At 43.0% G+C, this 14,519-nt stretch overlaps 1 protein-coding gene across 5 annotated transcripts in view; it reads left to right on the top strand.

The window, feature by feature from the left end:
• RBMS1 (RNA binding motif single stranded interacting protein 1) overlaps window positions 1–14,519 on the top strand; it is a 146,971-nt gene that overhangs the window by 112,737 nt on the left and 19,715 nt on the right. For all 5 annotated transcript variants that reach the window (XM_068138771.1, XM_068138772.1, XM_068138774.1 and 2 more), the window contains exons 5-6: window positions 8,173–8,330; window positions 11,435–11,514. In XM_068138771.1, coding sequence (XP_067994872.1) covers window positions 8,173–8,330; window positions 11,435–11,514 — 238 coding nt within the window. The remainder of the gene's footprint in view (window positions 1–8,172; window positions 8,331–11,434; window positions 11,515–14,519) is intronic.

The following is a 14,519-nucleotide window of genomic DNA, read 5'->3' on the forward strand; positions in this document are numbered from 1 at the left end:
TGAATTGTCTTGTTAACAATCTGTGGCCAGACAGTATTAAAACTGGCTAAAACAGACATATTTCAGAGAGACACAGGCCAATTGTAAATTTTAAAGTAGTTTCTATACAAAAGCAGACAAGCATTTAATCCCTTTCCTATCAGCCAGAGGATCTTCCATGCTGTGAGCAGCACCGAGTCACATGTTTCTGAATGGCTATCTGTTCGCTCTGACCTTCCACAGAGCAAGAGAAAACAGATGTCTTACTACTTTGCCAAGTTTCTTGCTTGCAATTTAGGAACAGTTCCACACGCACAAGGAGGTTTTTAAATTTTTTTCAGATGATGGTAGAGAACTTTGCATTATGTAGGACTCCTCATCACTTCTTTCTACAGAAATGGGTTTTAACACTTGATTATTCCTATCCCTTTTACGAGAAACACTATATTTTGTAGTCATTAAGTTAGTGCTGTAAGTGCTTTTTTAGGAATAAGTAGTGCATTAGTCTGCAAGAGCAGTGCTCTGCATTTTTTTATTACTGTGTTCTGCTAGAGAAGTTCTAGAAATACAGCTAAAGGTGTTTGCTGAGAAAAGGCCTATAGAAACTTTTATTGATGGGAATTGATAAAAATAAGGCTTCGTAGTTGCCTCAAGTAATATGGATACTTATAGCAGCCCACAAATTCCCTGATATTGTCCATAATCTGCAGATACTGAGCACTTTTTGTCTTTAGGATCTGATGAAGGTTAACTGAGGAGATTGTGCCTGAGATATGAAGACTCTCAAATGAAGCCATTTTCCTAAGTTGTGTAGAATTTTAAAAACAATAAAAATCAAGCAACACAGCAAGCCCCCAATGGTTCAGCAGTTTATATTTTAGTGTTAGCTTGCTGCCCTGAAGTAGGAAGTTTTATAGAGTCAGAATTAGAATATAAAAAAACTTTATTAGAATAAACCAAACCAGGTTGGAAGAGACCTTCAAGATCATCGTGTCCAACCCATCAACCAATCCAACCCTCCCAAACAGCTAACCCATGGCACCAAGCACCCCATCAAGTCTCTTCCTGAACACCTTCAATGACGGCGACTCCACCACCTCCCCGGGCAGCCCATTCCATAGCGCAATCACTCTTTCTGTATAGAACTTCTTCCTAACATCCAACCTGAACCTCCCCTGGCATAGCCTGAGACTGTGTCCTCTTGTTCTGGTACTGGGTGCCTGGGAGAAGAGACCATCATCCGCCTGTCTACAACCTCCCTTCAGGTAGTTGTAGAGAGTGATAAGGTCACCCCTGAGTCTCCTCTTCTCCAGGCTGAGCAAGCCCAGCTCCCTCAATCTTTCCTCATAGGGCTTGTAATTGTTAATTGTAATTGTTAGGGTTGGAAGGGACTTCAAGGATCATCTAGTTCCAACCTCCCTGCCACGGGCAGGGACACTTCACACTACATCAGGTTGCTCAGACTCATCCAGCCTGGCCTCAAAAACCTCCAGGGATGGGGCTTCTACCACATCCCTGGGCAACCTGTTCCAGTGTCCCACCACCCTCATGGTGAAGAAGTTCTTCCTAACATCCAATCTGAATCTACCCATTTAGCTCCATTACCCCTAGTTCTATCACTACCTGATACCCTAAAGAGTCCCTCACTAGCTTTCTTGTTGGCCCCCATAAGATACTGGAAGGCCACACGAAGGTCTCCTTAGAGCCTTCTCTTCTCCAGACTGATTAGCCCCAACTCTCTCAGTCTGTCCCCCTAGGAGAGGTTCTCCAGCCCTCTGATCATCCTCATGGCCATTCTCTGCACATGTTCCAGCAAGTCCAGATCCTTCTTGTAAAATAGGGGCTCCAAAACTGGACACAGTACTCCAGGTGGGGTCTCACCAGAATGGAGTAGAGGGAGAGAATCACCTCCCTCAACCTGCTGGCTATGCTTCTCTTGATGCAGCCCAGGATGTGCTTGGCTTTCTGGGCTGCAAGTGCACGCTGGTGTTGAGCTTCTCATCCACCAGCACCCCCAAGTCCTTTTCTCCAGGGCTGTGCTCAAACCAACCTGTATCAGTGCTTTGGATTGCCCCAGCCCAGACACAGGACTTTGCACTTGGTCTTGCTCAACTTCATGAGGCTGGTCTGGGCCCACCTCTCCAGCCTGTCAAGAACCCTCTGGGTGGCATCCCTTCCCTCCAGCATGTCCCTCCAGCCTCCCTTCTCTCCAGCTGCACCACACAGCTTGGTGTTGTTGGTGAACTTGCTGAGGGTGCCTCAATGCCAACAAAGATGTTAAACAAGACTGGTCCCAGTACTGGTCCCTGAGGGAATCCACTTGTCACTGGCCTCCACTTGGACATGGACTCATTGACAGCCACTCTCAGACAGTTTCAGGTTTTTCTGAATTCCAGAAAAAAAATTAGAAGCTTGGATATCAACAGAATGATCTCTTCTCTTCTGAAACAGAACTGCAATAACCATGTGAATTAAACTGTGATGAGAGAGGTTTCAGTAAGGAGGGAAGTCACAGAACTTAATGAATCTGTTGTTTGCCAGAGAGATGGAGAGAAGAGTTTGAAAATTTGACTCTCTCCTAACTTCCTGAGGTTTTAACTGTTTAATAACTTTCCATGCCAAAGCCTAGTAGAAAAGCAAGCATCTGTTTCTATGGTGCTTTTGTCTGAGAATAGGAAAAGATGGTTGGGGAGTCCTAGTTTTGGTGCTATTAGATGTCAGCTTGGAACCCCATCATGTTCTAAGGGGAAGGAAATGACTTTGCTGCTTATGAACTCCCAAAATGCACCCAGATAGTTGTATAATTATGGCTTAGTAATCCTGTGGAGATGACAGAATCTGCATGGTGACATAAGTAAATAACAGGAGGAGAGGAGGTGTTTTGCACATTAATAATTTTTCTGTTGCCAAACTATAACATTGCAAGTACACTCTAGAAATTGGTCTTGCCCTAGGTCTGTCCTAATGGTATTACTTTAGTGTTGTAAATGAGCTCTTTGAGAACCAATAGCAATGTTTGGGGGGGGGGGGGCGGGGGTGGATTTCATTTGGTGGTTGGGTTTTCTTTTGGGGAGGGAGGGGTAGGGGTAGGGGAAGGGCAGTTATCAGGCTTTTTCCCCTGCAAAGTGAGAAAGTGAATTGCATTAATCTATCCTGATCTAGCTGGACTTGATAATTCTTATGGGTCTCTTCCAACTTGAGATACTCCATGATTTGTCCTTACAGCTGAACTGCTTCCATTTCTAGGGTGGCTGTGAGTTTGCACTTGCAGTGCCAATACAACCTCGGTGTACTCTGGAACGTGTTATTGGCATTCCAACTATTTTGTGCAGGAAGAATTATGGATGAATGAAATTTCAGCTCTTACTCCAGGATTTCACTGTGATTTCCTCATACGTTGCCACTTTTTTTGCTCTTTCTCTCCCATGTATGCCATCTTTTACAGTTTTAGCTGTGGACATATGTAGAAGCATCTTCAGACTCCCCCTTTTCCACTGTACATCCTGTTGAAGGTCCTAAAGCAGAAATTACTGAAACCTTGGGAGTATTCAGGCTGTCATAGATTGTCAGGAAAGCAGAAAAGTTCTTCCCAGTCACCTGTTCAGCTCACTCCTAACCATCAAAACCAATACTTATTAATGCAAAATATGAATAGTTTCATGGGCCATGAGTCAAATTTTTCCATTACAAAATGCTTTCTGTTAGAGAAAGCAATTTCCTTAGGGTAATTTCTTCAGCTGCACTTCCTTTTTTTTTTTTCTCTGTTCCTAAGGGATTTGCAACGTGGATTAGTGGTAAAGTTGCTATACTCTTTCAAAGTTGATCATTCCCTTCTCTAGCAGCCCTGTCACAGGGTTTTCTGGCATTAAGGTTTCTCTGCTAGGTGGATAGGTACAAGAATCAAGCTTCCCAAGGTGTATGGAGGAAGATCTTCATGTGTTACAGTGAGTCACAGTAGGTCTTCGTGTCCCTTTTGGCAAGGAATGCTCAATCTCTGATCCTGAATCCACTGCTTGTGTATTGGAAAAGTGTGGTAACACCCTAGGCTGGAATAGGGGCCCAGCAGAAGGGGAATGTATCACAGTATAACTTAGGTTGGAAAGGACCCCGAGGATCATTGAGTCCAACCCATCAACACAGACCCCATGACTAGACCATGGCACCAAGTGCCACATCCAGTCTCCTCTTGAACGCCTCCAGGGATGGTGACTCAACCACCTCCCTGGGCAACCCGTTCCAATGACGAATGACTCGCTCGGTGAAGAACTTTCTCCTCACCTCGAGTCTAAACCTCCCCTGGCGCAGCTTGAGACTGTGTCCCCTTGTTCTGGTGCTGGCTGCCTGGGAGAAGAGGCCAACCCCTTCCCGGCCACAACCACCCTTCAGGTAGTTGTAGAGGGCAATGAGGTCACCCCTGAGCCTCCTCTTCTTCAGGCTAAACAATCCCAGCTCCCTCAGCCTCTCCTCATAGGGCTTGTGTTCAAGGCCTCTCCCCAGCCTTGTTGCCCTTCTCTGGACACGTTCAAGTGTTTCGATGTCCTTCTTAAACTGAGGGGCCCAGAACTGGACACAGTACTCAAGGTGTGGCCTAACCAAAGCAGAGTACAGGGGCACAATGACTTCCCTGCTCCTGCTGAATGTGATCTTCACAGTTACCTGAATAAAACAGGTTGCTTTGACATTCTTCAGCTGACTGAATTGCTCTATCTGTTAGGTGTTCTGAATGTAGCCTTATCTTTGTTTGCATGTAAATTCACATTTTTATTAGTATAAGCACGATAGGACTGTTTGTTTATTTTGTATTTCCAAGTGTTGTTAGGCTCTTTCAATGAGAACATTTTTATAATATTATACAGACTTTATGTTATTGTAGAATAAAACCATTAGCAAAACAAATTAAAATACTCCATGTATCTGATTTTTTCCAGCTTGTGCACAATTTTAGGTTTTTCAGGGAAGGCTTACAATATTTGTGTGCATTGTATTTTACAGCTTATAATAAAAAGTGATCACTTTTTAAATTTCAAATACTTTTTGAAATAGTTTTGGGAAATAATGCTGTAGCTGAAATGCAACTTTGTGATCCTTGTGGTTCCTATAAAGCTTTTCCTAATAGTGTTCATTAAAGAAGAAAATAAACACCTATATCTCGAAGTACAGAGGAATTCTGAAATTACCAAAGCTCTCTCCATTTCACATTCCTACTTGAGGAGGTTTGAACTGTATGTCCAAGACGGGAAAACCTGTGATTCAGTAGTTCTATCCTGGTTGAACACTACTCAGCAATAAATATTAATGTCAGCTCTGGGCTCTCAGTGAATTCACTTTCCTGTCTTCACTTTCTGCTGATTTCTCTAATGTGAAAGAGAAATCAGATGTTCTGTGATAATTGAAATCACAAACTCCTATGTGTACTGTATAGATTCACTGTTTTGAGGGGATGCATGTTCCCGCTATGTAACACAAGGAAAAACTTTCATGGTAGTCAGATGCCAGTTGCAATGAACTGTAAAGGGACTGACTAGGATAATATTTGAGCACTTGGAAAAGTTTATGTTTTGTAAGGTGTGCAGGATTTTAGTGGGGCTAGGACTTACAGTTGTATCAGTGGCATGTAGTGCAGATCATGAGGATGTAATGGGGACGTATTTCCCTTTTATAAGTTCTTCAGTGCTTCAGTTTCTTGAAAACCTCTACAGAACATTTGAAAGCCCTTTCTAAATGAATGTGAGACTTGGAGTGAAAACACAAATTACGATGGTTCAGAATCTGATTCTCCATTTTTAAGTTTCAGTTTCTGGAACATGAGAATTCATGCCTGTTCCCCAAAAGTGTGAGCTCCTCCCCAGCCCCCATCTCTTTTCCTTTTTTTGTCCTAGGGAAAACCAACCCCAACTTGAGAGGTGATACCCAGGATAGCAAATAATTAAAATATGCAATATGCCACCATATTGAGATGTTATTAATATAAAGGCAGCTTAGAGACAAATTTTGGTCTAATTTGCATAAGAAGATTTCATGACCCACACAGGTATAATCACTTTAATAAATGCTTTTGTTCTGGTGGGAAAGTTGTGTATTTGGTTTGGGGTTTTTTTTGGATTTTGGGTTGATTCAGACTTCCCTGTAAGTCAGGCCCCTTGTAGAGAATGAAAATACCACAGAGTCATGGAATGTTAGAGCTTGGAAGGGACCTTGAAACATCATCCAGTCTAACCCCCCTGCCAGAGCAGGGTCACCTAGAGTAGGTCACACAGGAACATATCTGAGCGGGTTTTGAATGTCTCCAGAGAAAGACTCCACAACCTCTCTGGGAAGCCTGTTCTAGTGTTCTATCACCAGTGTTCTTCAGCCCATTCACAATCCACCTTCCTACACAATCATCCAGGTGACACTTCCTCAGTTTAGCTGTGACGATACTGTAGGGAGACAGCGTCAGATGCTTTCCTGAGATCAAGATAAACCACATCCACTGCACTACTATCATCTACCTACCTGGTTATGTCCTCATAAAATGTTATCAAGTTGGTTAAACATGACTTCCCCTTGGGAAAACCATATTGACTCCTCCCCATGCCTAGAGATAGCACTGAGGGCAAGTTGCATCATCACCTTTCCAGGGCTGGAGGTGAGGCTGACCAGTCTATAGTTACCCAGGTCCACCCTGCCCTTTTTGAAAACTGGAGGGACATTTGCTTTCCTCCAGTCTTCATGCATTTAGGTCTAACCCGATTACCCACAACTTACGTAGAGTGGCCTCTGCCAGCTCCTTCAGCACCTTTGGGTGCATTCCATCAGGACCCATGGATTTATGCATGTTCAGATTGCTTAACTGATCCCTAACCCAGTCCTCATCAAGCAAGGCAAACCCCTCCTTTATCCTGACTTACTCCAGGGCCTCAGGGGTTTGAGGGTCCTGAGGACAGTCTCAGCAGTATAGACAGAGACAAGGCATTGAGTAGCTCTACCTTCTATTCTCTCTCACCAGGGCAGCCACTTCCTTCAGCAGTGGGCCTACATTGCCTTTAGTGTTAGTTCTGTCTGTACTGTATTCAAAGAAGCCCTTTTTGTTGTCTTTGACCTCTCTTGCAAGGTTTAATACTAAGGCGGCCTCAGCTTTTCTAATTGCCTCTCTACATCCTCTGACTACAGTCTTATATTCCTCTCAAGTGGCCAGTCCCTCCTTTCATGATCTGTAGACTCTGTTCTTCCACAACTGGAGAATCTGCAGATAGACTGGACATGATCAATTTCAATATAAGTATTTCTTTAAGTGTTGTGGCACATACATAGATCAAAGTAAATCACCTAAGGTCAGATGAATGGCAAAGACATGACTACACTTGTCCCCTCCCTGATTGCTCATATCTTGGCTGTCTTCCTGTTATTTTGACTGCTTCAAGAGAAAGTTTTGGACTGTTCTGCATAAAGTTTGATGAAAACTCTAAATTATGATTATGTGTGAGAAAAGAAGAATGTGTCCCACTCACTTCTCTGTGTGTCAGCCTGTCATGGTAATATTTTAGCAATGTGTATACCACTAAGTGCGTGGTCTCATTTTTTTCCCCCCTTGCATTATTTTCAATTTGTTATTCCAGTATTTTCTTTTTAATTTATGTCTGTGTTTTTTTTACTCATTCCCACCAGTTTGTATTTCCTTGTCTGCTAACTTGTTTCCTTTGTCCTTTTTTTGCCTTATCCCCCCCTCCCTTTCAGAAAAATCTAAAACATGAAGTTGTAATATGGACTGTAAACTAGTCAATTATTCACCTTTATCTCCACTTTAAAATGTCATTCTCACCAGTTATAGGAGGAGTGGAGATTTTCTCAGGAATGCTGTATACTGTGACAGAAGATCGAGGTCACTGATAATAGGAAAGAGGAGAGAGTAGAGTAGAGTAGAATAGACCAGGTTGGAAGAGACCTTCAAGATCATCATGTCCAACCTATCATCCAACACCACCTAATCAACTAAACCATGCAACCAAGCATCCTATCAAGTCTCCTCCTGAACACCTCCAGTGATGGTGACTCCACCACCTCCTCGGGCAGCCCATTCCAATGGGAGAATGAGAACTAAAAATGAGCACTAGTACTGATGACTACCAGTTATACGCAATCATTAATATATTTTGTATTCAAACTATTTTTCAGGAGCAACAACAGTAACAATTGGTTTTAATTCTCTTTCAGCAACAAGAACAAGATCCGACTAACTTGTACATTTCTAATTTGCCACTTTCAATGGATGAGCAGGAGCTTGAGAACATGCTGAAACCATTTGGGCAGGTCATCTCTACAAGGATACTGCGGGACTCGAGTGGGACAAGTCGTGGTGTTGGCTTTGCAAGGTACTTCAGTAACATTAGCCATACTGGCAGCTTTTATCCTTCTTTTAATTAAAAAGTCAAGAATTTAAATTATTTAAAATTGTTAAGTTTGTTTGTTGTTTTTTTTTTAATAGATCTACATGAATATACCAGCAGGGTTTTGTTAATTCTTCCTTTGGTAAAGCAAATAGAGTGTATGGAGGACAGCTTCTTGATGCAGCTCTTAAGTGAGCTTGACCTGCTGTTCTCAAATAGAGAAGGGCTGATGGGAGATGTGATGGTAGGAGGCTGTCTAGGGTGCAGTGACCATGAGATAGGGGAGTTTGCAGTATGCAGGGAAGTAAGGAGAAGCAATAACAGAATCCTTACTTTGGATTTCTGGAGGGCAGACTTCAGCTTATTTAAGCAACTAATTTGGAGAGTACCCTGGGTAGCAGCCCTTAAGAACAAAGGGGTCCAGGATGGTTGGACCTGCTTCAAACAGGAGCTCTTGAAGGCACAGGAACAGGCTGTGCCCATGTGCCAAAAGATGAGCTGCCAGGGAAGGTGACCGGCCTGGATGGGGAAGCAGCTCTTGAAGGAATTAAGGGAAAAAAGAGGCTGTATCACCTTTGGAAAGGGGGGGAAGCAACTTGTGATACGTTTAAGGATGCTGTTAAATCATGTAGGAGAAAAATTAGAGGGGCAAAAGCCCAGTTAGAACTTAGCTGGCCACTGCTGTGAAAAGGCATTTTTTAAACTATATTAATGCTAAAAAGAGGGGCAAGAAGAATCTCCAGTCTTTATTGGACCTGGAGGGGAACATTGTAACTGAAGATGAGGAAAAGGCTGAGGTACTACATATCTTTTTTGCCTCCATCTTCAACAGTAAGGCAGGAGGACTTCAGGATAACTGAACCGGTAGATGGGGTCAGGAAGCATTATAATCCCCCTGAAATCTATGAGGAAGTAGTTAGGGACTTCCTGAGCCACTTGGGTACTCACAAGTCCATGGGACCAGATGGGACCCATCCTAGGGTACTGAGAGAGCTGGCAGATGAGCTTGCCAAGGCGATCTCCATCATTTACCACCAGCCCTGGCTCACCAGCAGATGAGCTGTGCCAAGCCGCTCTCCATCATTTTTCAACAGTCCTGGCTCACTGGAGTGGTCCCAGATGCCTGGAAGCTGGCCAGTGTGATGCCCATCCACAAGAAGGGCCGGTTGGATGAGCCAGGGAATTACAGGTCTGTCAGCCTGACCTCAGTGCTAGGCAAGATTATGGAACAGGTCATCTTGAGTGCAATCACACAGCACTTACAGGATGGCCGTGGAATCAGGCTTAGCCAGCATGGATTTAGGAAGGGCAGGTCCTGCCTGACCAACCTGATCTCCTTCTGTGATCACGTGACTGCCTGGTGGATGTGGGCAAGGCTGTGGATGTAGTCTACCTGGACCTCAGCAAGACCTTTGACACCATCCCCCACAGCAAACTCCTGGCCAAGCTGTCAGCCCGTGGCTTGGACAGCAGCACTCTGTGCTGGGATAGGAACTGACTAGAGGTCTGAGTCCAGAGAGTGGTGGTGAATGGTGCCACATCCAGCTGGCAGCCAGTCACTAGTGGTGTGCCCCAGGGATCAGTGCTGGGCCCCATCCTATTCAATATCTTTGTTGATGATCTGGACAAGGGGATTGAGTCCACTATTAGTAAGTTTGCAGATGACACCAAGCTGGGAGCAGGTGTTGATCTGTTGTAGGGTAGAAGGACTCTGCAGAGGGACCTTGACAGGCTAGACAGATGGACGGAGTCCAACATGATGGCATTTAACAAATCCAAGTGCTGGGTGCTGCACTTTGGCCACAACATCCCCATGCAGTGCTACAGGCTGGGGTCAGAGTGGCTGGAGAGCAGCCAGGCAGAAAGGGACCTGGGGGTACTGGTTGACAGCTGGCTGAACATGAGCCAGCAGTGTGCCCAGGTGGCCAAGTGGGCCAATGGCATCCTGGCCTGCATCAGGAACAGTGTGGCCAGCAGGAGCAGGGAAGTTCTGAAAATTCTCTAAAAGGTATTTTTGAGACCATTAAAAAACTTTCTTGTTTAGTCTTGTGTTCTGATGATTTTGCTTGTCTCCTATGACAATATTTTGTCATCCTGTGCAGAAAGGCTATCAGAATTAAAAATATGCCAAGACTTAGTCATTTTTAGTATTGCTTATTTGCTACTGAGGCTATTTGCCTTATTTTTGGATCTTAACTACAGAACTTAATGAACAAATACAAAGAAAATCTCTGTTCAACATTATTGAAATATCATCTTGCAGACAGCTGCAAAAGATAATTATTCTCTTACAATATGTTTTGTTATACTTGCATGTCTCTGCCATCCATTGCAGCTTAGTCCCAGCTGGCAGTTAGGGCCCACACATCTACACTGCAGTGTAAGGATCTTGCTGCAGTTTTTGGAGGCAATCCTAGACTAGCACTAGCTCACCAGTAGTCCACTCAATCTGTTAAGTCTAGTTTTGACAGTGTAAGTGCACAAACCTGTTGAGGGTAGGATGCTGGATAAATTCTCAGTTGCTGTCACAGCTATTCCGTTGTTGGTTTCTGTTTTGAAGGTAACTTGGAGATGATTAAGTCAGAGACAGGTGCATCATTAAGTTGTGATGATACATTTAAGCTAAAAGCTATAAAGGCAGTTTGGGTCCTGCAGTCAGGCAAATTTATATTTGAGTTTATTACTCTTAAACTGTGCAGTCTTCAAAATCCTCTATCAAAAGTGGCATTAACATTTTTTTGTATGTATCATGAATGCTAAGGATCAGTCTTTTGCCTTCCTTCAAGATGCTGTAAGTACTTTGTACTGTAGCTGTCAAAGTTATGCTTGCCTAATTTTTAAGTAAATAAAGGTACTGCATTTGCATTTTGGCACTGAATGTGGCCTCAGAGTACATAAAATGTTAACTGAGTTTAACTTTACTTTTCTAATGTTGTGTGTGCATAGGAAACATCCTCTGTATTGCTTACACATGGGAAAGCAAGCCACAGAAGTGAAGCAAGAAAAAGCAAGAAATACACATTACAAATCACAAATGTGGGAATCTGGAAGAGTGTTTAATTTATGTAAATTATTCTTTATTTCTTTAGAATGGAGTCAACAGAAAAATGTGAAGCAGTGATTGCTCATTTTAATGGAAAATTCATAAAGACACCAGCAGGAGTTTCTGGTATGTTGCATGTATTTCTAACAAGATGTATGAATGGGTTACTGCTTACGTGGTGGAAGCCTGTTACACTGATTGTTTTATCTGGCTTCTCATTCGGAGACAGACTTAGTAACATTAAACTGCGTCTTGGTGACTGACTGTAATACTTGCTCACTTGGAACACAATGTATCACTTTTCTATGGTAAACCTTTTCTAGGAATCTACTATAGTGTTCTCTCCTAGCAGACAGACAAGCAGCTAGGATGCCTTAAGCCAGCTATGTGCAAATTTACATCCCACATAATCCCAGTTGAAGTCAGGAGACCAGTATGTGTTCGTATGTGTATCACAACAGGATTTGGTTGATTGTGGACAATTTTTGTTTTGAGAAAGGAAAAAATGGACTACTTTTGCCATCTGTTGGGTTGAATTTTTTTCAAAGTAATTTTCAAAAAAACCCATTTGATTATAAAAAAAATAGATTCTGCAGCAGTGCCTGAGCACCAGGAGCTTTCATTCACTGGCGAACTGTGCCTCTCAAGTCAAAGCAGGCTTTGAGATTCTTCATAAAGATGGAAAGAGTTTAATGAAGAATGCTACTTCCAGAAGTACTGTGCAAGGCAAAATGCAGAAAAGCTACAAAGTACAATTCTGTTGTCACACTAAGTCCCTCATCAGTTTGCCTGCTCTGTCAGTACTGTTTCTAAGTGAAAATATATATATTCCCTTAACACTTAAAAATGAGAAAAGGTATTTCAGAGCAGCAGAGTGAAATAGAAAGAAAAGAGGACAAGAAAGAAAAGAGAATACATGCCTGACCTTCATGTTTCAGTAACCATTTTATTGAGAATCTCAAGTGGGAATTTTACAAATTACATTGTTCATGTGGTTAGCGAACCACTTTTATCCTGCCGGTGAAATGTTCTGTGCAGCCAGACCCTGACTGAGGAGGAGAGCAACCCTCAGCACCCAGACAAGAATGTGGCCTCATCTCTGAAAGATTATTGCACTTTGAGGCAGTCTGTGCTGTAGTAGGGATGGAAAGCTGCTTCAGAGTACAGGAAACCACTCCCTTCAACACTAACACAAGGTTTTAATGTCCTTTACTTGGCTTTTTCAGACCCTTTGCATTAGGGTAGATTGCCAAGATTATGTAGTTAAGACTTCGTTATACAGAGGGGCTCTAACATTTACTTTTCTATTTCATATATTTAGCAATCTGTGTTTTATGAGATAGAAAATCCTGTTAGGGGCAAGGAGGTCATGGAATGATGTTCGCTGAATGTTGACTGTGCTCTGGTCCACCCTCTGTGATGAGTTTCATAGTGCTGCTTGGAAAAAATTATGAGTTAAAAGCATGGAGAAACCAAGAGTTCAAATTAACTTATAGGGGTTTCTGTTCATTTAGGGACAGTAAAGAAACTGTAACAGAACCTTGTATTAGTGCTTTTTAGTTTGCTCATTTTAATTTGTGTCATTGGGTTCTCAGTGAATGCGTCGTGAAGCATATCATTGCTAATCATGCTCTGTCTCTGGTGGGCTGTTGCTGCAACTGGAGTTGCGTCCTTGTAGGATCAGATTCAGCAAGGTACAAATATAAACTTGCTGCATGGCGCTGTGAGGATGATTTCTGCAGTGTGGAAGAAAACATTTACCAGAAAAGTGTGATTAAGTTGGCACAAGAAATTTTCACAGAACTGTGATTGTCAGAAAGTGGAAACTAGGGAGAGGTCTCAAGATGTAATTCCCCACATGGACTTTAACTTCTGAAGCTTACTGAGCAAAGTAGTTGTCTAGGCTCTATGTCTGTAATACCTCCAGAGACTGGTGTATCTTTGCTGTCTGCTGTCCTTGCAGTTACAAAGAGTGTCTAGGTAAGTTGCTCAGAAGTGGGTAACTTTAAATGTCTGAAAGTCAGTTAAGTGAGATGATTTGCACCCTCCATGATGCTGAAAAATGCAACAGATAAGTAGGTGCCTAAGAACGTTGTGAGAACCTTGATTATTAAAGACTACTAATTTTGTTGTATAGGGTACAGCCCCACATCTACTTTTCCATGGTGCTGTTCTAAGTTGTGTTGCTCTGTGGAAAGGTTTTTGTGGGGTCAAAATTCTTCATGGAGTTCCTCACCACACAGCAAGCACGTGTCCAATAATGCAGTCTTATTAGAGGATGCAACTGATCCATAATAATATGCTGTAGTTTGCAAAAAATGTAGGACAGAGTGATAGGGCTATTACACTCTTAAATTGCCTTTGGACGTAGCAGGAAAGCTTTCGCACAAAGTTTGGACAAACATTTTGAAATAGGTTAGTATGCTTTAGGGTTATGGAGGAGCAGGTTCAAATACATGCAAAATAAAATTGTAGAACTGGAAGTATATTTAAATTAAGATGTTGTGTCCTAGAAACTTGGCTAGAATCAGCAAAGGGAGCTGGCTATAAAAACCCTGTTATCAGGTCGAGAAGGGTAGGAGAGACTGGCCTGTAATGAAATAGGTGTGGGAGGAAGAACATCTGTTCAACAAAAACATGCTTTCATAGTGCAGCTTTGTTATTTTAACTGAGTTTGGGTTTAAATGGAAGAAAGAGCTGAACACAGTTATAGGAAGGCTAGGTGAAACCTTCTCTGGAGCATGAGAAGACAGGACAGAAAAACATCTTAAGAATCTGGAGCCCCTATTACAAGAGGGATGTGGAGGTGCTGGAACATGTCCAGAGAAGGGCCACGAGGATGATCAGAGGGCTGGAGCACCTCTCCTATGAGGACAGACTGAAGGAGTTGGGGCTGTACAGTCTGCAGAAGAGAAGGCTCCGAGGAGACCTAATTGTCGCCTTCCAGTATCTGAAGGGGGCCTACAGGAAGGCTGGGGAAGGACTTCTCAGGATCTCAGGTAGTGATAGGACTAGGGGGAATGGAATGAAGCTGGAGGTGGGGAGATTCAGGCTGGATGTGAGGAGGAGGTTCTTCACCATGAGAGTGGTGAAACCCTGGAATGGGTTGTCCAGGGAGGTGGTCGAGGCCC

This window comes from Melanerpes formicivorus, unplaced genomic scaffold, assembly GCF_026170545.1.
Source record: "Melanerpes formicivorus ecotype bairdi unplaced genomic scaffold, bMelFor1.0.p_v2 SCAF_5, whole genome shotgun sequence".
In the NCBI taxonomy this organism is placed as follows: Eukaryota; Metazoa; Chordata; class Aves; order Piciformes; family Picidae; genus Melanerpes; species Melanerpes formicivorus.